Genomic DNA, 20,306 nt, shown 5'->3' on the forward strand with positions numbered 1-20,306 from the left:
CCTGCAGTAAAATTTGATTCTCTGTCCTTTTAGATAGAAGCATTCACAGTGGAATGGAAATTAGCTATGGTGACTAAAATCTAGCACTTCCCAGGGTTGGCTGTGCAGAATAGTAGCAGAAGAGAGTGGTGAGCTGGTCACTGGCTGTTGCTTCCAGGCTTCAGAGGGGTGGAGTCTCTTTGTTCTTCTCATTATTATGAAGATAAACAGAAATAGCACAAATGTATGACATAGAGGGTCGTTGAGGGAAAAAAAAAAAACCTTTTCTTTCATAGCACGCAAACCTGAAAGGCCCACAGTAGCAGTGATGGAGAGAGAGATGCAGTGGCCAACTGGGAAAAGCCTCAGCAGGCAGCAGAAGGGGGGTAAGGCTGCAACAGGCAGAATACAGACTTTCACCTGAAGCATCCAGCCCAACCCCTCATTCCCTGTGGAGGAAACAGGTCCAGTGAGAGGGGCTTAAGGCCATCCAACCAGTTTGTGGCCAAGTTGATTTTGGAGTTTGAGTCTTTACACTTGCCAGCCATCAGTCTGATGCCCATTCCACTTCCATGATTGCCTCCCTAACATGGACCAAGGCACTCAAAAAAGGGGAGCCAGCATTTGGAAGCAGGTATTTCTAGTGTTAAAGAAGAAAAATGATCCAACAAATGGGTGCATGTTGAAGATTTGTCAGTATGTGAGGGCTGCAAACATAGAGAAGCAACAGTGATTTGTGCTATAAAGAAGGTATGTCAAAAGATGGTTTGGAGAATAAAAAGGAAGGAAACCCTGATAAGTCAGCCATGACTTCTGTAGTGGAGGTTAGCATTTGCAGTGTCTTAAGGTAATGCTCCTGAATAGAGCTGCAGAAACAGATTTTGTAATCTAATCTGTTGTGTGGGTTTTTTCCTAACCTGAACACTCTCTAAGATATACTCAGCCATATCTAAGTCTGTAGCTGGGTATTCTTGCTGAAGTCAGATCTCTGAACCATGATTATCGATAAAAACAGAGGCAGCAAAGGATGGACATTTTAACTCACTTCACTCTGACATTGCTCAGACACTTCCCCTAGGCAGTGCCTGGTACTCGGTGCCCTAAAGAGGACAAAGACGCCATCAGGGACCTCACAGTCTTTCTGGTACCACGTTTGTCCTTCCAGCTAACGATATACTAATCTGTTCCCTCATCAAGCTTTTACGAGTGCTCAGTAAGAAGTCTGCGTTGCTCTTACACCCTCAGAGTTGAATAGAGAGAAGTTATGTTCTCCCTGTTTGGAAGTGATCTCTTTTTATTTCAAATGGCTTGGTTATCAATTGCTGCATAATAAACCACCCACCAAAACTTAGCGGCTTAAAACCACAATTTATTATCATCTTGCGTGATTCTGTGGGTTAACAGGGCTCACTGAGCAATTCTCAGTTTGCAGTCTCTCATGAGCTTGCAGTCAGATGTCACTGGGGGCTGGAATCATCTCAAGACTCAACTAGGCTGGACATCCAAGATGCCTCGCTCACGTGGCTGGCAGGTGATAGTACCTGTCAGCCGGGAGCTCAGCTGGGGCTGTCAACCTGAGTTCCTACGTATGACCTCTCTCTGTAGCTTGAGCTTCTCACAGCATGCAACCGATTTTCCCCAGAGCAAGCATTCCAAGACACCCAGGCAAAAGCTGCAAGACTTCTTATTACCCAGCCTTGGAAGTCCCAGAACATCCCTTTTGCCACATTCTGTTGGTTAATCAAGTCACTAAGGCCAACCCAAATACCAGGGTGTGGAATAAGACTGCACCTCATGATGTGAGGAGTGGCATGTGCGTTTTGGGAGGGAAGGCATTGATGGTCGCCATCTCTGGAGGTAAGCTATCATGATGGTCAAACTCTAGAGTATCATATAATGAAAGGCTGATAGGAGCTCCCTCCTTTTCTGGAGTAGATATGAAGTATAAAAGTGAACAAAATGGTTAAATAGAACTGGGCCCAAAGCGGGGAATCGTGATAAGAGCAGAGGCTATTAAGAAAGAGCAGGAAGTCACTTCTAGGCTACAACATCCATGCAATCCATGTGTAGGCCCATCTGGAGAAAACCATGGGCCCAGCATGTGTCAGGCCCACATGTGAGAGAAGATACAGACTGTGACCTGGTGTCATACAGGAAGACTGATATTTTTAGATAAATGTGGGAGGTGAAGTAGTAGATGCACTGGGGTCACCGAAGAAACAGAATGGCCCACTCTGGGGTTTGTGTCTGATGTTACGGATGAGGGGAAGGCTTTCATGGAGAGTGTTCTGGAGACTCCTTTGCATTGGAGTCACTTTCCCCACTCCCAGGAGTGGTCATGTCACCAATAGCCTTCCTTGCCGTGCCCATTGACACTCTGCTGTGGTTCTTGTTGCTTTGGAAACCTTCAAGTTGAATGGCCTGCAAGGCATAGTCTAAACTCTTTACGTCCGCAGCGCCCCCTGGTGGTCAAAAGGCTGAGTGGGGCTAGGAAACATGGAGATTTTGATTGATCGTCCTTGAATAACTCAGTCATGCTGGGACTTAGCCCCCCTGGGGTTTACCAGACTACAACTGAAGTAGTTCAAAAGTCCTGTGACACAAAAGCCCTTGTGGTGTTTAAATGTTTTCATGAAAAGTAGCCATCACTCTCTCCTACAATGGCTGCCCTGGCTGCCCAGGGAAGACAACAGTGGGCAGGAAGTAAGATGAAAGAGTTAGAAAATCTCGTGGTAGCACAGAGCACTCTTTTGTTTTCGCACCAGAGAGGCCTCCATAACATGGATACAAATCCTCAGCATAGCCCCTGGGGCCTGCAGGCTGCTGTCCCTCCATCCTAGCCCTGCAACATGTATCAGGATATTGAGTGTGCAGATCTGGGGTTGGCCTGGTGAGCCAGACTGTGAGCTCCATGAGGTGAGGGACCATGGCCAAGCTGAGCAAGGCGGTACACCATGTTCCAACCACATGCCTGGTGCGGGATGGGTATTAGATATGAGTTTGATGTAACTGAGTTGGTATAAAGGGGCTATGTCTCTGTGCACACCAAGCTGGGGGTACCCCTGTCCAGAGATGTGGCCAGCAGGACCCAGGGAGCATTCAGAGTTTCTTGCTGGAAAGGCACTATAGAAACCAGTGGGATTAGGAGCCCTTTTCCTTTTTTCTTTACACAGCCATCTTTTTGAGGTTGCCTCAGAGCATAAGTTCTAAAAGGAAATATTGATGTAAGTGAAAAAATCACCAAATAGTAGCAATTCAGGCCTAGTTTTTTAAAAAAGCATACTTTACTCATTCCCTTATCAGTGAAGGATATTTTTAAAACTAGGTCTTAGAGCCAGCCCTGAGGTTCTATAAACAGTATCGCTCAGACCAGCTGTGGAAGAAGTTTACTTAAATAATAATTGCCTTACTTGTTTTTAATATACTGACTTCTTCAACATATTTAAGCCTCATCTCCTTGGACTAAAATGAGTACAAGAGGCATATCTCAAGAACGCCTGGCTGCAGAAGACCTTTTTTAGTTGTACCCTGACAGTGCTTGGACGGCACACTCACAGGAAGGTTCAGAGACCCTGTTTTTCAGGGACACACAGCCTCCTGAGCTGCAGGTTCACCTCTCAGATGGAGCCTCACTAAGAAAACACCACGGAGAGGGGTTTCAACCACTTGAATCAGCCAGAGGCTGCCGAGCTGCCAGTGGGCAAGTAGGGGGCACTGGGATCCAGGTGACCCTCCCACTAGTTTGACATGGATGTGCTGGTGTTTGGCACAATGAGTGATACACGTTTGGAGGGCCTTCTAAATTATATCTTCCCAAGGGAAGCCTGCAAGTTTATTCTCACTACTTCTGTGGAAGGTCCCCTTGAGGACCATTGGTTGACAGGTTCCTGGGCCCATAGCTGTGGCCTGCATCAATGGGGACTAAGCCACACCACATCTGGTCTCCATAACAGCCCCTCAGGCCAGAGGAGGTCTCACAAGAGAAGGGCAAGAACCAAGTCAACTCAAGAGCCTGGGTTAAAGACCCACATAGCTCCATGACTCCCGAGTTCACTGAAGGGCAAGTCTTAGAAACCCTGGAGAGCCCCCTGTGTGCAGGGCCCTGGGCCCCCAGCCAGTCTGGCTGGGTCTGCAGTAGGATGGCCAGGAAGGCAGAGGCCAGGCACTGGAGGCTTGGAATCTGGGAAAAGGTGGTAGGGAGCCATCTGGGAACAGGGCCAGTGGTGTCTGGAGAAGGTAAGTGTGTAGAAACAGTGTGTCAAGTAAGAACTGTGCTGCTGTGTTATCTGAGTGTGTCTGTTTCTGTGTGATGGCTCCATTGCAAGCTGGCCTGGGCCCATTCCTGGGCCCCCTGAGAGAGCTCAGCATCCAGGCCACACCCATCTCCCAAGAGTGCTGGATGCAGAGGGCCCCTAGGGCCCCAGCTCCAGTCCCCAGCTCTCCTCATGATCTGCCTCTGAGCATGGTGAGGGCGCTGTCGGGAGTCTGCATTGCCCCAGGTTGTAGTATGTGTGCCTTGGCTGGGATGCCAGGTGCAGCCCCCGCCACCATCTAACCACCAGGCTCTGCTTCATTCCTCCTGTGCTTGCTGAGTTCATCCTCACCCCAACGGCAAGGGGACACCACCCTGGTTCCTTGGCCCCAAGGATGCCTGCCCTCTGGGCCCTCCATCTGTGGCTTGTCATCTGTGCGTGATTGTTCTCACTTGGTTACAGGCTCTCCCTCTCTGCCAGATAAGTACCGCCATGCCCGGGAAATGATGTTGCTGCTGCCCACACACCGGGATCGCCCAAGCAGTGCCATGTATCCAGCAGCCATCCTGGAGAACGGACAGGTAATGGAGCCAGCCTACTGACTGCCCTTTGCTGCAAGTGTGTTGGCCTGGGCTTCCCTTGTTGCACTTGCTAGGCTTTCTGCACTGTCCTTCGTGCCTCCCTCATTCTGCCATAAGACCCTCAGAAGGCTGCTGGGCTCCTAGATGGGAACTGCAGCGAATGTGAGGACCAGCAGTCCAGATGGAGTACAGCTGTGGGTAGAGTGGTGGCAGGGTTGGAACCACCATTGTTTGTGTGGCTCTCTATCCTTCTGGCCAGCCTCCTGGACTCCTCATCTATAAACAGTCTGGCAGAGAAAATTGGTTATTTTCTGTCCCAAGAAGGCAGTGGTGGACGTGGGTCTAGAAAATGGCCTTCTTCCCTGTGTGTGTGAAGGACATCCTCACTGGGGCAAACTCTGCCTCTTTCATCCATCCATCCATCCATCCATCCACCTGAAGCCCCTCTCTACCCGCTGGGACTACTCTCCACACCATTTGCACAGCTCTCCAAATATCCTATATGGGGCCCTTGAACAAGAAGCTGCAGGGATTAGCTCCTTCCCCTCCTATCCAGTCTTCCCTGCCCTTCTGTCAGGGTCCATGAAAGTCACCTCCAAACAACTGTTACCTAGTCCCAGAGTGCCAGGACTTTCCCAGCAGTACCTCTCTGTGCCTGGTCAGCCCTGCCAGGTAGAAGGAGCAGGTCTGCCTGGCAGCTGCCCATCAGAACAGTAGGTCCTGTCTGTGACTTTGGGCTTGAGTGCTTCCCTTTCCCTACCCTCAGTGCCCACATGGGCCTGTGCATGTGGGGCATCTCCAGGAGACTAAACCTGCCAGTGCTCAGGAGTGAAAGGGGTCCCTAAATCCTTTCTACCAGTGGGTCTCCTTGGCAGGACAGAAGGATACAGTTAGATACCCTCGGGTGCCTGTGTCCTTTTTCTTGGCCATGTACAGGACAACCTGGAGCCCAGGGAGACACTGGAGGGTGGACCCTCAAACACTGCACATGGCAGGACTCAGAGCCAGATAGCGTGGATAGTTTTCCAGCTGGCCTGATGTTCTCAACACATCTCAAGCATGAGCTGTACCACTGCTTTGATTTTTCCATCTGATCCTGGAATATCCTGGCTCCCGTGGCCCACAACACTGCCCCCAAGGTGTAACTGGTTGTTTTCACTCTTTGATGTTTTTCTCCTTCCCTCAGCTGCCAAACTTCCAGCGGGCCCTGTTCCAGCAAGTGGTTGGAGCCTGCAAACCCTGCAGTGATCCCAATCTGTCTGTGGCTGAAAAAGGTATAATTCCCTTTCCCAGGTGGCCTCATCCCATGTTTATCCCCATCCTGAGCGTCTGACTCTTGTCCCTGAGCACCAGCTGGCCAAGGCTGAGCCACACTGTAACGCCCAGGCCAGTCTATCTGTCCAGAGTCCTGACCAGTTCCTGTGTTCACTATTTAACCCACGTCTGGCTTGATGCTAAGGTTTGGATCCTGTTTGTTTGTATCTCTCCCTCCCCAGGACCCACCCTCTGAGAAGCCCCAGCTGCCACCTGCCCTGAGCCCACCTTTACGAAAACTTGGGCTGCCGTATGCAAATGGTGGGCAGCCACTCCCCGGGGCTCCTCCCGACCAGCCCCAGAATTCAGCAGGCCCTGTGGCCCCTTTGGTCCCTCTCAACTTGGGCCCACGGGGACCTCTCCTTGTTGCTCAGAACAGGCCTGTGGCCAAGCATGTACCCCAGAATAATGGGAAGGACAGGCCATGGCAAAGTGAGTTTCCCAGAGACAGTCCTGTCCAAGGGACTTCAGTTCCTCCTATAGCCGCTCTGGCCTGCAGCTGCTGTGAGTCCATTTTTTACACATTGCAAGTCCAACAACTATACTATGAGACTAGGCAATACTTAGAACAGAGGCTGTTTATAGATAGTGGAGTTTTACCCTATGTTCTGCTCTAGCAAGCTGAAGGAAGAACCAGACTTGGACCCATATGACCCCGGCCCAAACATGGAGACCTGAGTTCATTTAACATAGAACAGTACCTGTGTGGGGACTATGCTAAGCCTACCTGCCACACAGAACCGGCCCATGTCAGCCCGCTCCCTGTAGGTTCCCCTCCCCTCTCCTCCATCTGTTGGAGTTTAGGGCACACTTAGTCCCCAGCAATACAACCTGCTGTCCCATCAGAACATGTCCCTCCAAAGCTGTTGTCATGTCATCATTGCACCTCTTCACCAAGTACTGTCTGCTGTTCTCACTGTCATTGTTCCTCCCTTGCTCATCATGGAGGATATGCCTCTCTGTCCTCTTTAAGGAGACCACGCACGGGGTCCATGACCTCAGTGCCTGGTAGGCATCGGCACCGGGTACTCAACCACAAAGGGCATGGAGATTCTGGCTGAAGATGCCTTCCTAGCCTCAAGGTTGCACATCCCTAAAACATGCGGCTTACCTGGACCCCTGCACCTGTGCCCCAAAACAGAGTGCCCTTTTGGCCTTGAGGGCCAGAATCCACAGTGGCTTCTCTTTACCTGAGTTGTGGAGCAATCACAGATCTAGCCAAAAGCACAGGTGGGCTCAGAGCTCAATTGGGTGCTGGTGGCCAGACCAGGACCTTAACGCCAACTGGACCCAGAAGAGCTTCAGGCTTCAGACCAAGCTGCAGCAAGAAGCTGGATATGCCCACCTCCCAGGTGTGGGAAGGAAAGAGGGTTGTCTCAGAACAAAGGCTGAGCCCAGAGCAAGCCCATTTAAGCCACAAAGCCAGTGCTCAGTGTGTAGCAAACTAGACATTTGCCTAGGGGGAACACATAGGCCAGAGTAATAACTCCCTAAGTCTCTACCTGGGTCCTCCAGGGCAGGAACTGTGCATACTTGTCACCATTCTCTTGTCATCGGGATCTTGAGTCCCATGAGAACTCCACTTCTCACTTACATGTGTCTCTCTTTGCCAGGCAGTGACTCCCAGACCAGGCAAGCCTGCCCTCGAGGCTGTGGGCTGTGCACAGGGGACCTCAGGCCAGTGGTGGCCCATAACAGAGAGAGAGAGAAATGACCAGGACACAGTGGGGATTGCCCCTCTTCTCCTAGGATAGGTCTGTGCATCTTAGATTTTCCACTAACCCCAACGCACTTGTGCTGTATGGCACAAGTTCACTGGTCACCAACAGCAGGCTACAGGGCGAGCTTGATGATTTCTGGTTCACACAGAGGGGCTCAGGCAGGTACCCTTTGTACACCATTGCAGCCTTGCCAGCTTTCTTCCCTCATAGCGTTCCTACCTGCAAGATCCTTTGGGCCCTTGTGGGTGAACTTTTGCAGTCCCACAGTTCTTCCGGGGTCTAGATGTGCACATGAGATCTTGGGCTGTCAGAGCCCCTTTGGGGAAGCTGCCCAGACCCACCTCCAAGCTTCTTATTCAGTGAGGTTTGGTGGCTTTTTATGGAGATGGAACTTCTCCTTTTCGGGAGAGGGAGGCTTAGTGCTGAGGACCAGGAAGCTTATGCTGCGTCTTGAGGAAAGCCTACATGAGAATAGGCCTGTTCAGTTCTTAGGGTGGCTCAGGCTCTCTGAGGAGGCCTTCTGGTGGAATCCACCTGGTGTTCACCAGAGTCAGAATCCTTTCCTCCTTTCAGTGGACAGTTGAGTGTCTGTCTACCCAATCACTGCCACGCCCTCCCTTCTGCCACCAGCCGTCAGCCATCCCATGAGACTGAGCCATGCTCCTCAGAGCTGAAGCTGTTGAGGTCATTGAGTTCTACCCTGTGTTCTGCTGCAAGCCCACAGCAGTTCTTGACCAGTGAGGAGGACTAGGGTGGACATCACCCATCACCTTATCCCTGGACCACCCGGGGCCCAACCCCTCCTGGCCACATCCTCCTCAACGGCTAAGCTCTAGCTCCTTCCCTCCCAGAGCCTCTCAGGTCCCATTAGGCCCTGGCATTCCCCACTCAGGACCTGGAGTGGGAAGAACCCAGACCCCAGCCTTGTCAGGCTCACTTTAGCTATGACTGCCTCAGAACAAAGCCAGTGGGTAGGCCGCTTCTCTCTCTAAGAGAGCCCAAAAGGGAATTGGTGCCTGTCTGGCTTTGTCAGAGAAAGGGCGTATTTCTTGTCAGTGTTATTTGTTCTCCAGGAGGAGTTGGCCAGTAGCATTCACATGCCCCCCTCCTGCTCCTGAGACCCCAAGGTCCAGCCATTCCTTCTCTCCTCTCCCCTCCTACAAAGTCACTCACCCCAGCTGTGGCTGAAGGGCCAGTATTCTGGCACTGGACTTCTTCCTTACCATAGGTGGACACCCTGTGTTTTCCCTTTGTCCAGGGCCCACTCTACCCTGCATCCATAGCATGTGGGTGCCAGGAACTGGGCCTCTCTACATGCCCCAAAGCACCCATGGGCTCCACAGCCCTCCCTCCTCTCTGGAAGCAGTGGTCCCTGCTGGACCTGGGCCATGACTCACGGGCTTTAGACTCTCCTCCAGCAGGCACAGTGAATACCAGTCCTTACCTAGAAAACCCCTGTGCCTCCCAAGCCCAGCCAGTGGGCACAGAAGCAACAGGGATGGGCAAAGCTTGTACTTACCACAGGCTCTTTGTGGGGCCAGCTTGGGGGCAGGACCCACTCCCTGGCCGTGCACCAGCTGTGGACGGAGGCAGTCTCTGCTGCCCGTCCATCCTGCTCCCTGCTTTTCCCATTGGGCCAGGGCTATGGGAGATCCCTGAATCCTGACCTTGGTAAGACTCTCCATAGGTGCGCGCTCGCACTCTCTCTCTCTCTCTCTCTCTCTCTTTTTGCAGTCCCATCAGCCTGTTTGACTCTCCTCTTCTCACCTCTTCTGTTGTCTCTTCTCCTCCTGGCAAGTCCTGGAGGCTGCAGACGCTCACTCCTTGCTGCACTTTCTCTCCGCTTACCGTATCCTGAGTACTCTTCAGACACCAGTTCACTCTGTTGCTATCCTCTTAAGTGGCTTCTGTCCTGACCACGGTCCCCTGTGGGCCACAGTGTCTTGCTTGGCCAGTGTTTTGTGTCTTAGGAGCTGGCGTGCCACTCCCACGTGTGCTGAGTACATAGTATGCACCTGCAGAAGCCATAGGCTGTAGAACAGGCTTCTCTCAGAGGGTGGCTCAAGAAGTAACCTCCCTTCATGCCATCTGTTTTCACCCTTCAGCGGTGCCAGCAGCCCCCAGCAGCTGGAGCCTGGATAGCGGAGCCCGAGAGGCCCAGCCCTTCCTGTCTGCCCACACGGGGTGCATCCTGGCCCCCCCAGTGCCTCCCCGAAGCCTGCTGCATGGTAAGAAGACTTCCAGCGGGTCCCCCAGATAGTCCCCAGTCTCAGATTCTACTCACGGGCAAGGGCAACAGCCCTCCAGGCTGAGAAGATGAGCCGACTCCGCCAAGGAAAAAACATCTCCACCGCAGGAAGGATCCTGCTGGGCTTTGGGGTCAGTGAGGTTTCCAAGCACAGCAGGTGAGCTCAGTGAGGCCTTTCCAACCATGGAGGCTGAAGACATCAGAACTGACCATGCCAAGCATGATACTCACCAGCCTGTCGTCGCCAAGCAGCAGGCTGAGAGCTGCCACTGTCTGCAGTCTGTTGTTCCATGGGCTCTGATGCACTCGACCTCTTGACCTCCTGTGTGGCATGGGTGTCTTTACTCCAGCAGCTTGTGTTTTGGAGAACTTCAGTGAAAAGAGAGGTTTTCCTGTGGCCTTCAATGCTGAGGGGTTGCAGGAGACTCACATCTGTCCAGTTGGCCCTGCAAGATATGCTGACGTGCAGCGCAAGAAGGGCCCAGCTGAGGCTCTGGTTCTGTTTCCTTTGCAGGTCATTACTCCCTACACTTTGACGCCTTCCACCACCCCCTGGGTGACACCCCCCCGGCCCTCCCAGCCCGGACCCTGCGCAAGGTAATGCACTAAGGTGACAGCCCCAGCTGAGAGGAGCCATCTCAGCTGCTAGAATCACCCCTGAGACACCTGAGGTCTACCTCTCCTGCTCCTGTCCCTGAGATCCCAGCCTGGCTGAAGCTGGGGGTGGCCGGAGCCACACTTGGGATGCAGATGACCAATGTGTCCTGCAACAAACGTGATGGGGGCAGGGAAGTCAGAGGGTCCTGGAGACAGCAACACATGGTACCCAGAGTATGTGAGCAACGAGCAGTGAGAAGCCAGGGGGTTCCCTGCCAACACCCAACTTATCAACACACCACAGTTCAAGACATAAAGAAACATTCCTGTGGTGGATCATAGAGCACTTTAAACTGGAGTCCACTCAAAGCAAGAAGCATCAGATACCAGACCTTTACGAAAAACTCATTAACTTTTCTGCAAATTGGAAAAGACTGTCACAGATTTTAGCAGCAGAATGCACTCATCTGGTCCATGGCCCACTAGGGTTCTTTCTACCCTCGCCAACTGGCCTGATGACCCAGTCCTTCTGTCTGTACCCCAGAGCCACAGCCAGCAGCCTGGGACATGGCTTCAGGGGGCACAACTGCCCAGCAGCCAAGACAGGGCCATTTTTTAGCCACAGAAATGCAGGTGATTCTGGGGCTCCACTGGCTTGGGGGCAGGGAAGAGCTAGGGGGTGATTGATGATGAAACAAGAAACATGCTGTTGATGAGGATTATTTTAAAGTTCATTAATAAGCAGACTCTTGGTCTTCTCTTCCCATGGTGGGCCAGCCAGCCTGTTTGGAAAGAGGGATTCTAACATTTTTACCTTTTCTTTTGCAGTCTCCTCTCCACCCTATCCCAGCCTCCCCCACAAGCCCCCAGTCGGGCCTGGATGGCAGCAACTCTACGCTGTCTGGCAGTGCCAGCAGCGGTGTGTCTTCCCTAAGCGAGAGTAACTTTGGGCACTCCTCGGAGGCCCCTCCTCGAACCGACACCATGGACTCCGTGCCGAGCCAGGCCTGGAATGCTGACGAAGATCTTGAGCCACCCTACCTCCCCGTCCACTACAGCCTCTCTGAGTCCGCTGTTCTGGACTCCATCAAGGCCCAGCCGTGCCGAAGCCACTCAGCCCCGGGATGTGTCATCCCTCAGGACCCCATGGACCCACCTGCGCTGCCACCCAAGCCCTACCACCCCCGCCTGCCGGCTCTGGAGCACGACGAGGGTGTGCTGCTGCGTGAGGAGGCCGAGAGGCCTCGGGGCCTGCATCGCAAGGCCTCGCTGCCTCCTGGGAGCACCAAGGAAGAGCAGGCTCGCATGGCCTGGGAGCACAGCCGAGGGGAACAATGAGGGGTAGGGAGGCAGCTAGGACACCACCCTCAGTGAGCAGCTTGCCCCACCACTCCAGGTCTGAAAAGCAAGTCCCCCCGCAGGGAGCCAGAGAGGCCTGGCACTCAGGAGAGAACCACCCCGAGTCTACATTCTACTGCCGTGAACTCGTGTGTTGCCATGTACAGAGGCCACAGCAGCATGAAGGGTTGTGGCTTCTCTTTTTATTTCATTTTCTACATTCCATTTCTATGGGTTTTCCTTTTTCCTTTGTGGAGTAGATGCTTTCTTCCTCCTGCAGTTCCAGACCATGTGGAGCTATATGGAGATATTGCATAGACAGAATCAATTGCTTTGCAGGGCCCAGCGGGGTAGGAGCCCAGGCCCTCCCTCCAGGGAAGAGATGCACAGAAGAATGGGAATTGCACTAGGGACCTCTTCCTTTGCTGTGTGGACAGAAGAGCTCACGGTTGTATTCAGGGATTGCAAGGACCACATTGACTACGTCACCGGTGGACAAGGGGGCTACAAGCCATTTTGCACAAATGTCTGCCCACTTGCTCCCTCTTCCATCCAGGAGTGTGCAACTGAGAGGCTGGCTAGGCCAACCTGCCAGCTCAGGCATGTGACCTGGCCTAACTGCATGCCCAGGGCATACTGCCAGGCTTCCATGGGCCAGCCCTGCCTCCTACTCTACCTTGGATTTTTCCCTCCATCGTTTTTATTTCTGACCCTTTGCCCCTCTCCACTCTTAATACACCCCGTGCCCTGCAGGAGCCCCCTTGGTGCATGGATCTGCAGTGGTTATCTCCTATCCTCTGGAGCTTGAGTGGGGGTATAGCGCCAGAGGGACTACCCTCGCCACCTTCCTCCCCAGGGCCCGGGCAGCCACGTGTTGAGAAACAAGCTGATACAGGAGTGAGGCTGGGTGTGGCAGGGGCCGGAAATCCTCAAAGCTTTCAGAAGTGGCCAGAGTGCCTGTCATCAGCTCCTGAATCAGGGATTTTCAGCACTACCTCCAAGCAGTGGGGTTGGCTGCCCAGCCAGGCTTCTAAGGCCCGAGGACTTGTGGTCAGGCTCAGCAAGCTCCTGGGTAAAAAGGGTGGGAGGGATTCTCCTCTTAGAAGCAGAGAGCCACACAGGTTGAATTATCCTCTCCCAGTAGCCAAGTGCAGGGCCTCAGCTCCAGGCCCGTGGGGACCACCACTCAGGGTTCAGGGCGGGCAGGAGGGCAGTTTCTCCAGCCTCCCCAGTCTGTTGGGCAGAAGGTAGTGGTGTCTTTATAGAAAACTCTTTCAGGTCAGGGCACCGATTTTCCTCTTGGTTTATTATTTGGGGGAATAGGGTGGGGTGGTAATAGTATTTTACCAGGGTGCTTCTAAGTTACTTTAAAAAAGTCTACGAAACATTTATTTGCTTGCATTCACAACTGTGATGGTCCCACGGCTGCCTTCTCCTTGTTGAGCAGGTATGCTCTCCCCTAGTTCCTCTTCTGCTGGCCCATCTGACCTCCATGGTTAGGGTATTTTTCACTTGTAAACAAATGCCAGGTTGTTTAATAGGAATGCCAGCAAGTAACCTATGAGGGAAGATTGGGGGGCTGCATTAGCTTCAGGGCGTCTGGGAGTGTTTATCACCATTGTGGGTCCTTTCTGATACTTCAAGGGTGACTCCAAGCAGAGTGGGTCAGTCCTGGCAGGCCTGGACCATCTGGTGTTCACAAGTGTGACAGTCGGGGATTAGCTCTGGATTTCTTAGGTAGGAGGGCATATTTAGGTTTTAGGGCACTTCTGAACCTCAATCCCTGGACAAGGCAGTCCTCACATAAGAACATCTACCTTCTCCACCTGGTGGCATGGGAGGGTAGAGAGTGGAATGTGGGTTCATTTGGCCTTGCCTTATACAGGGTGAGCCCAGTTTGTTTTCCCTCTCCATTTTCCCTAATTCCATGAGAAGGACATGATCCAAATTCCTTTCACTGGAGAATCAGCCAGTCTGAAGGGAAGTGGGAGGCAAGAGATGAGAATCCTCTGAAAAGATTGTGAAATACTGATTTTCATTCTTTCAAGCTTATTTGTAAATACCTATTTGAATGCTGTGTATTTGTACAGGAATTTGAGCAAAAAATGTATAGAGTGTGATGTCCAATTGGTATTCAGCCCTATATAAATGTGTTTTTAACCTCTGGCATTCTGTGCTTATTTAAAATAAGAAAACTTCTAACCATTTCTTTTGTGTATTTATGTTTAAAATAAGAAGCGACTTAAAAATGGTCTTACCTGTACCAGAAAGCAAAGTTAAAGAAAAAAAAATTTGTACTGGTGTCCCAAAAGGTATTTTACTGTATATATTGTGGTAGCATGTTCTAAATCCAACAAGTAATGTGAATTTTAAATGTAAATATCTGCCACCTTATTTCCCCCCTTTCCCCACTCCTTTGACTGCTGTGATGTGAATTAAAGATGAATACCTGACACTGACCCGCTGAATTCACTGAATTGGGAGCAGCGCAAGTGCCTCTCTCCAACCCTTGCCGCTGGGCTCCAAGCCCTTTTAGCCCCATAGAAATCTCCTTTCTGCCCTGAGCGCAAAGCCAACCTTTCCCACGTCCTGCCTTCAAAGACAGGGAGCCAAACCCTGCCCTGGATATGAGGGCAGCCAAGGGCCCTGAGCGCTCAGTGGGAAGCAGGAGGCGGCGTGCCAGCCACCTCGGCCAGGCTTCCGAGGCTTGTGAGGAAAAGGGGGGCACCTCTTACCAGCGTGCGGGACAAGCCTCCGAACCCCCGACCTCCCCACTCTGAGGCGGGATGCTTCTGATCCCAAAGCCACGCAACCAACCCTGGCCCGGGTGCCTCTCTGAGTTCTGGGAAGGCAGCCCGGAGGAGAGCCTTTCCTACGGGCGCCCCTCCAGCCCAGAGTCTGTCCACCCCGGCCCGGGTACCCCTGACAGCCCGCGCGAGGCGGGCTCCGGGACCCGGGGCTCAAGCGGGTGGGTGCCTGAGCTGCTGAGGCAATTCGGACGCGGTCCGCCGGCCTCGCAGGCGCCAGAGCCTCCGCAGGGGCTCCCCAAAGTCTGGTTCCCCCCGCCTACGTGATCCTTTAAAAAAAGGTAAAAGGGGAAAAAAACCTCTTCGGAGCCTCGCCTGCGGCCCCCCGCCGTCCCTGCCTTGTTGGGTTACGGCTGGCCCCAGAGCCCCTGACCTGCGCCACAATTCGGAGCCTGGGCGGGGAGGTCCGTGGGTTTTTCGGGCCGGCTTGGGGCCCAGAACAGAGGGTACGCAAGCCAACTCAGCACGCGCGGTACAGCGCCCAACCCGACTTCAGCCAGCAACACTCCACCTCAGCCACTGCCGGGTCACCTACCCAAGATGGCGGCCCGAGCCGCTTCCGCCGCCTTCACGGCCGCTTCCTGCCGGCCGCCCTGGTTCAATCAGCAGCCGACAACTGTCTAGGGCCGAGGGCGGGCGACGCCACCAGCCAATGGGGAAGGGCAGCGTGGAGCCGCCCGTCTGGGCTCCGAGGCGCGTGGACCAATGGAGGCATGGTGTGTGGGAGGGCGCGGAGAGCACCCACCAATGGGGAGCCACGGCGCGCGGCCCGGACCTGGAGGAAGCGGGGCTCTGCGGGCGCGGTGTAGTCGGGCGGTGGCGGCGGCGGCGGCGGCGGGTGGAGGAGGATGTGGGCCACGCACGGGCTGGCGGTGGCGCTGGCTCTGAGCGTGCTGCCGGGCAGCCGGGCGCTGCGGCCGGGCGACTGCGAAGGTGCTGCGGGGTTGGGGGTCCGTGCGCTGTGGCCCGCCTGGCGGCGGCGCTGCCAAACCTAACCAAACCACTGAGCGGCCCAGTGGCAGGGGCTGATACGGGCGGGGGCGGCGGGGGCGGCCGGCCCCAGAGGGGTCCGCCAGAGGAAGGGCCGACGCCGGGCCTCTTAGAAAACATTTCCTGGGCCTACAAAACATTGGTCCGACGAGAAGAAGCTGGGACTAGATCGTGCAGAAAACTTGGCCTGAAATTGAGATAACGCTGGAGTTTTGGTCCTTTCCCATCACTGGGCAGAGGCTCCCGGCCAGGGGGCTCCCGGCTCCATGCCGGCCGTGGGCACCGCGCCTTGTCTGATGGGGTTGCGAAGCCGCACCTCGGAGTTCGGTGTTGTATTTGGAAATGAGCAGCATTTGGATCGCTGTTTTCTTCGGCCTCCAGTTTGTCCATTTATGAGGTCACAGTGAGTCCATTTCAAGGACACGTGTTCAGTCTCGGCTTAAACTTTATGGAAAAAGTAGGGAGGAGCCTTTTTTGGGTCATTGGGTGATGCTCGTTCCCCGTATGCCCTGGGTGAACCAGGGGGCCCAGCAACCCGGAGCGCCGTTCTGTCTACCTGTGGGCACCTGAGAAAATCGGTGATGGAAAAACTCACCTTTCTCCGTGTCTCCTATTAAAATTGCTGACGGAGTTCCCTCCTGGCGAATTGCGGTGCAACTTGGTGATTGCTGAGCATCTCCCTTCCCTCTCTTTTCCAGTTTGTATTTCTTATCTGGGAAGATTTTACCAGGACCTCAAAGACAGAGATGTCACATTCTCACCAGCCTCTATTGAAAAAGAACTTACAAAGTTCTGCCGTGAAGCAAGAGGCAAAGAGAATCGGTTGGTGAGTAGCTGTCTGACCCTCCCCAAGCTGGCCCTGGCCAGTGTTTGACCCTCTGCTTCACAGGCCTCTCAGTAAAAGGCCCTGCCCACTTGTCTATTCAGGAGGCCAGATGTTCTGTCAGTTAACTTATGTGGGACTGAAGGGCTTTCTGTATTCTGCAGTTGTGATGTTACCCTCTTAGTACTGATTAAGCACCTACTGTGTGCTGGGCACTGGAAATACCAGGGGAGAGCAATGACAGGCAAATGATGCAGTGGGATGGGTGTCATGCAGAAAATGGACCAGGATGGAATGAGTGGGTGCTGATTTAGACAGTAGTTAAGAATTCTTCTGAGGGCTCCCCTGGTGGCGCAGTGGTTGAGAGTCCGCCTGCCGATGCAGGGGACACGGGTTCGTGCCCCGGTCTGGGAAGATCCCACATGCCGCGGAGCGGCTGGGCCCGTGAGCCACGGCCGCTGAGCCTGCGAGTCCGGAGCCTGTGCTCCGCAACGGGCGAGCCACAACAGTGAGAGGCCCGCGTACCGGAAAAAAAAAAAAAAAAAGAATTTTTCTGAGAAAGGGTCATCATTGTGAAGGGGGAAGAGCATCCCAGGCAGAGGGAATAGCCAGTGTGAATGCCCAGAGGCCAGAGTAATCTTGGCATGTGTGAGGGTAGTAGAAGATTACAAAGTGTGCCCAGGGTAGGCCAAGGCTGAATTGAGGACAAGAGCCCTAATGAAACGATGGCTTTTGTAGCTTTAACTTCCCTGGCAGTCTCTGGTTTGTCTGTCTTTCTGTTTAAAGGTTTGAACCGTGGTGACTTTTAAATTCATCTGGTGTCTGTCGTCAGCTCTGGGACCAAGCGTGTATTAAGAGCCTGGGGTTTACACTGACTGAATCTGACTGCCAGTACAGGCGGGGCATGGGAAAATGAGGCCCTGGCAGAGAAAGAAGATGTTTTCAGATGTCAGTATGCTTTGGAGGAGACAGCTCTCAAGTGGCACCTCCTGAAGGCCATTGTCCTTTCTTGCTGCAGTGCTACTACATTGGGGCCACAGATGATGCAGCCACCAAGATCATCAACGAGGTGTCGAAGCCCCTGGCCCACCACATCCCTGTGGAGAAGATCTGTGAGAAGCTCAAGAAGAAGGACAGCCAGATCTGTGAGCTAAAATACGGTGAGTGTGGCCTTATTTAACCAACACCGAACCCACTCCTTGCTCAGGCATTAATGAAGTTTACTTTCTAGCTGGGGAAGGCACGTGATAAACTAGAGCCTTCACGAGTGAGTTATACAGCATGGTTGGTGGTGTTAAATGGTGGGGGCGGGGGGCAGTGCACAGACTCACCTTGCATCATGGTGGGTGGAGGTTAGAATAGGCCTCATCGAGGAGGTGACATTTCAGCAAACTTTGAAGGAGGTGGGGGATTAGCCAAGGGCATAACTAATGGAAGAGCATTTCAGGCAGAGGAAACAGGCAGTGCAAAAGCAACCAGTGGCATGACAGATGGGTGGGCAGGTCACAGAGGGCCTTGCAAGTTGGTGAAGATTTGGCTTTTAGTCTGAGGGAAGATGAGAATGTTGGTTTTCGGCCAGAGAAGGGATGTAGTCTGACTTGCCTTTAACAGGCTTGTCCTGGGCTTCCCTGGTGGCGCAGTGGTTGAGAGTCCGCCTGCTGATGCAGGGGACACGGGTTCGTGCCCCGGTCAGGGAAGATCCCACATGCTGCGGAGCAGCTAGGCCCGTGAGCCATGGCCACTGAGCCTGCATGTCTGGAGCCTGTGCTCCGCAGCGGGAGAGGCCCGCGTACCGCAAAAAAAAAAAAAAAAACAGGCTTGTCCTGACTGCAAGCTCTGAAGGTCCAGCGATCTTTATTATTTTAAAAAAGAATGGCTGTGTCCCAACGAGAAGGCCCAAGATTATGGGCGCACAGCATCTCTTTTGCTGAATAAGTCTCTGGTGGGAAAAACAGTTCAGGTCTTCAGAAAGAGTCAGGGCCAGGAATCATTGTCCTCTTCTGTAAAATCTAAACAGCACCAACATATTTTATTGTGAATTGAGTGTCCAAGGGCTGTGTTCGCCCACTTGTGTCAAGGATAACTGGTCTTCTGAGAGTGATCCTGGTTCAGTCCTGATGACTCAGGGTCTCTCTTTGGGCATAAGTGGTCATGGAAGAGTAAGCTTCTAACTCAAGGGCCCGACCATGGTCTGTGTTGGGCAGTTGAGGCTAGGGGATCTATCTGCTCTGTCACCCTGGAGCTCTTATTCTACAGTGGTGTGGGCTGCACTGTGACTGTTTAAGAGGCACTTGGAGTGGGAGCCACATTCCTCCTATAAGGTTCCTCCTGTAAGGACCACAGGGCCTCCATCCCTGTCCCTGGTGACACCTGCATGTCTGTGGTGGACATTGCCAGCATGAGACCCACCTTTCTGGTGAAGGGGCCTGGGCTAGTTCTCCCTCTTGGGGGCAGTGGGCACTGACACACTTGCATGTGTCTCCCTGCGATCAGTAGGGCTGCTTGTTTTAAGGGATGGTTTGGATGTGCGGGACTATTGGGGTCTGCTGTTCTCCCACCTAGCTGGTTATTCTCCCTGCTCTCTCCAGACAAGCAGATCGACCTGAGCACAGTAGACCTGAAGAAGCTTCGAGTTAAAGAGCTAAAGAAGATCCTGGACGACTGGGGAGAGACGTGCAAAGGCTGTGCAGAAAAGTCTGACTACATCCGGAAGATTAATGAACTGATGCCTAAATACGCCCCCAAGGCAGCCAGTTCACGGACTGATTTGTAGTCTACCCGATGCCTGCTGCACCTGAGGGGAAAAACACTTCATCTGTGTCTGTCCCAAACAGCCTTTTTGTAATTTATTTTTTAGGCAGGCTCCTGACAAAGTCAGGCTTGAAGCCTGGAGCTTTCCTGATGATGCTGGGTCCACAGCGCCCCCTTGGGGGGGATTCACTTTGTTCTGTTGCCGATTTACTCTAGGACTTCAAAGTATGTCTGGGATTTTTTTATTAAAGGAAGAAAATTTCTAGCTGTCTTTGAAGAATTAAAGTGAATACTGAAATTGGGTTTTACCCATAATGAAGATTTCACCGGTTTATGCTTTCCAGTTTATAAAGAGTTTTCAGGTATATTCACATTTGTCCCTCGACCACCAGTCAGTGCTGGAGATGCCAGGGGGACTGAGGCACGTGGGGTTGTGCAGGACCGGAGGGTCGCTCAAGGAGAATGTTGGGCTTGATACCCCCAGCCCACAGGGACTATCTTACCTACATGAGAGGGGCTGACATGGGGCTTGGCTGTGAGCAGGACTGAGGTTTAGTGCACTTTTCTGTGACGATGACTTCAATAACTGCCTATGTTCAGTACTGTCACATTTCTAAAGATGCTGATGGCCTGGCTACCTCCACCAGTCAGTGTCCAGATCTGGCCATCTACTTGCTCATCTGAGTTTGTGGTCTAGTGTCAGTCCTAAGTCTTTGGTGCCTAATTGGGAATTTGCAAGACTGGCAGGAGTTGGTTTGTACAAAGAGCCGATGAGAGGCTGCCTTTTGCCTTTGTTTACCCAAGATAAGCCTAACAGTTGAGGTCCCGAGAGCATGTCCCTGGAGTCTGGTTTTTTAGTTGCTCTCTTTGGGGTTGGTGCTTGGGAAACCCAGTTATCAGCATG

At 53.0% G+C, this 20,306-nt stretch overlaps 2 protein-coding genes across 13 annotated transcripts in view; both read left to right on the top strand.

Moving 5' to 3' along the window:
* DOCK3 (dedicator of cytokinesis 3) overlaps nucleotides 1–14,490 on the top strand; it is a 405,644-nt gene extending 391,154 nt beyond the window's left edge. For 5 of the 12 annotated variants that reach the window (XM_067754573.1, XM_067754571.1, XM_067754572.1 and 2 more), the window contains 5 exons: nucleotides 4,695–4,813; nucleotides 6,000–6,087; nucleotides 9,954–10,076; nucleotides 10,611–10,693; nucleotides 11,522–14,490. In XM_067754573.1, coding sequence (XP_067610674.1) covers nucleotides 4,695–4,813; nucleotides 6,000–6,087; nucleotides 9,954–10,076; nucleotides 10,611–10,693; nucleotides 11,522–12,031 — 923 coding nt within the window. In that variant the 3' untranslated portion in view covers nucleotides 12,032–14,490. Of the gene's footprint in view, nucleotides 1–275; nucleotides 4,814–5,999; nucleotides 6,088–9,953; nucleotides 10,077–10,610; nucleotides 10,694–11,521 lie in introns of those variants that run through there. The other 7 variants (XM_067754570.1, XM_067754575.1, XM_067754580.1 and 4 more) reach the window with 5 other exon arrangements.
* A 985-nt stretch (nucleotides 14,491–15,475) lies between these two features.
* MANF (mesencephalic astrocyte derived neurotrophic factor) lies at nucleotides 15,476–19,717 on the top strand. Its single transcript, XM_067754594.1, is given in 5 exon segments — nucleotides 15,476–15,675; nucleotides 15,677–15,771; nucleotides 16,527–16,654; nucleotides 17,670–17,811; nucleotides 19,240–19,717. Coding segments are annotated over 5 exon segments (735 nt in total). The 5' UTR covers nucleotides 15,476–15,490; the 3' UTR covers nucleotides 19,425–19,717.
* Nucleotides 19,718–20,306: the final 589 nt, after the last annotated feature.

This window comes from Pseudorca crassidens, chromosome 10 (genome assembly GCF_039906515.1).
Source record: "Pseudorca crassidens isolate mPseCra1 chromosome 10, mPseCra1.hap1, whole genome shotgun sequence".
Taxonomy (NCBI): domain Eukaryota; kingdom Metazoa; phylum Chordata; class Mammalia; order Artiodactyla; family Delphinidae; genus Pseudorca; species Pseudorca crassidens.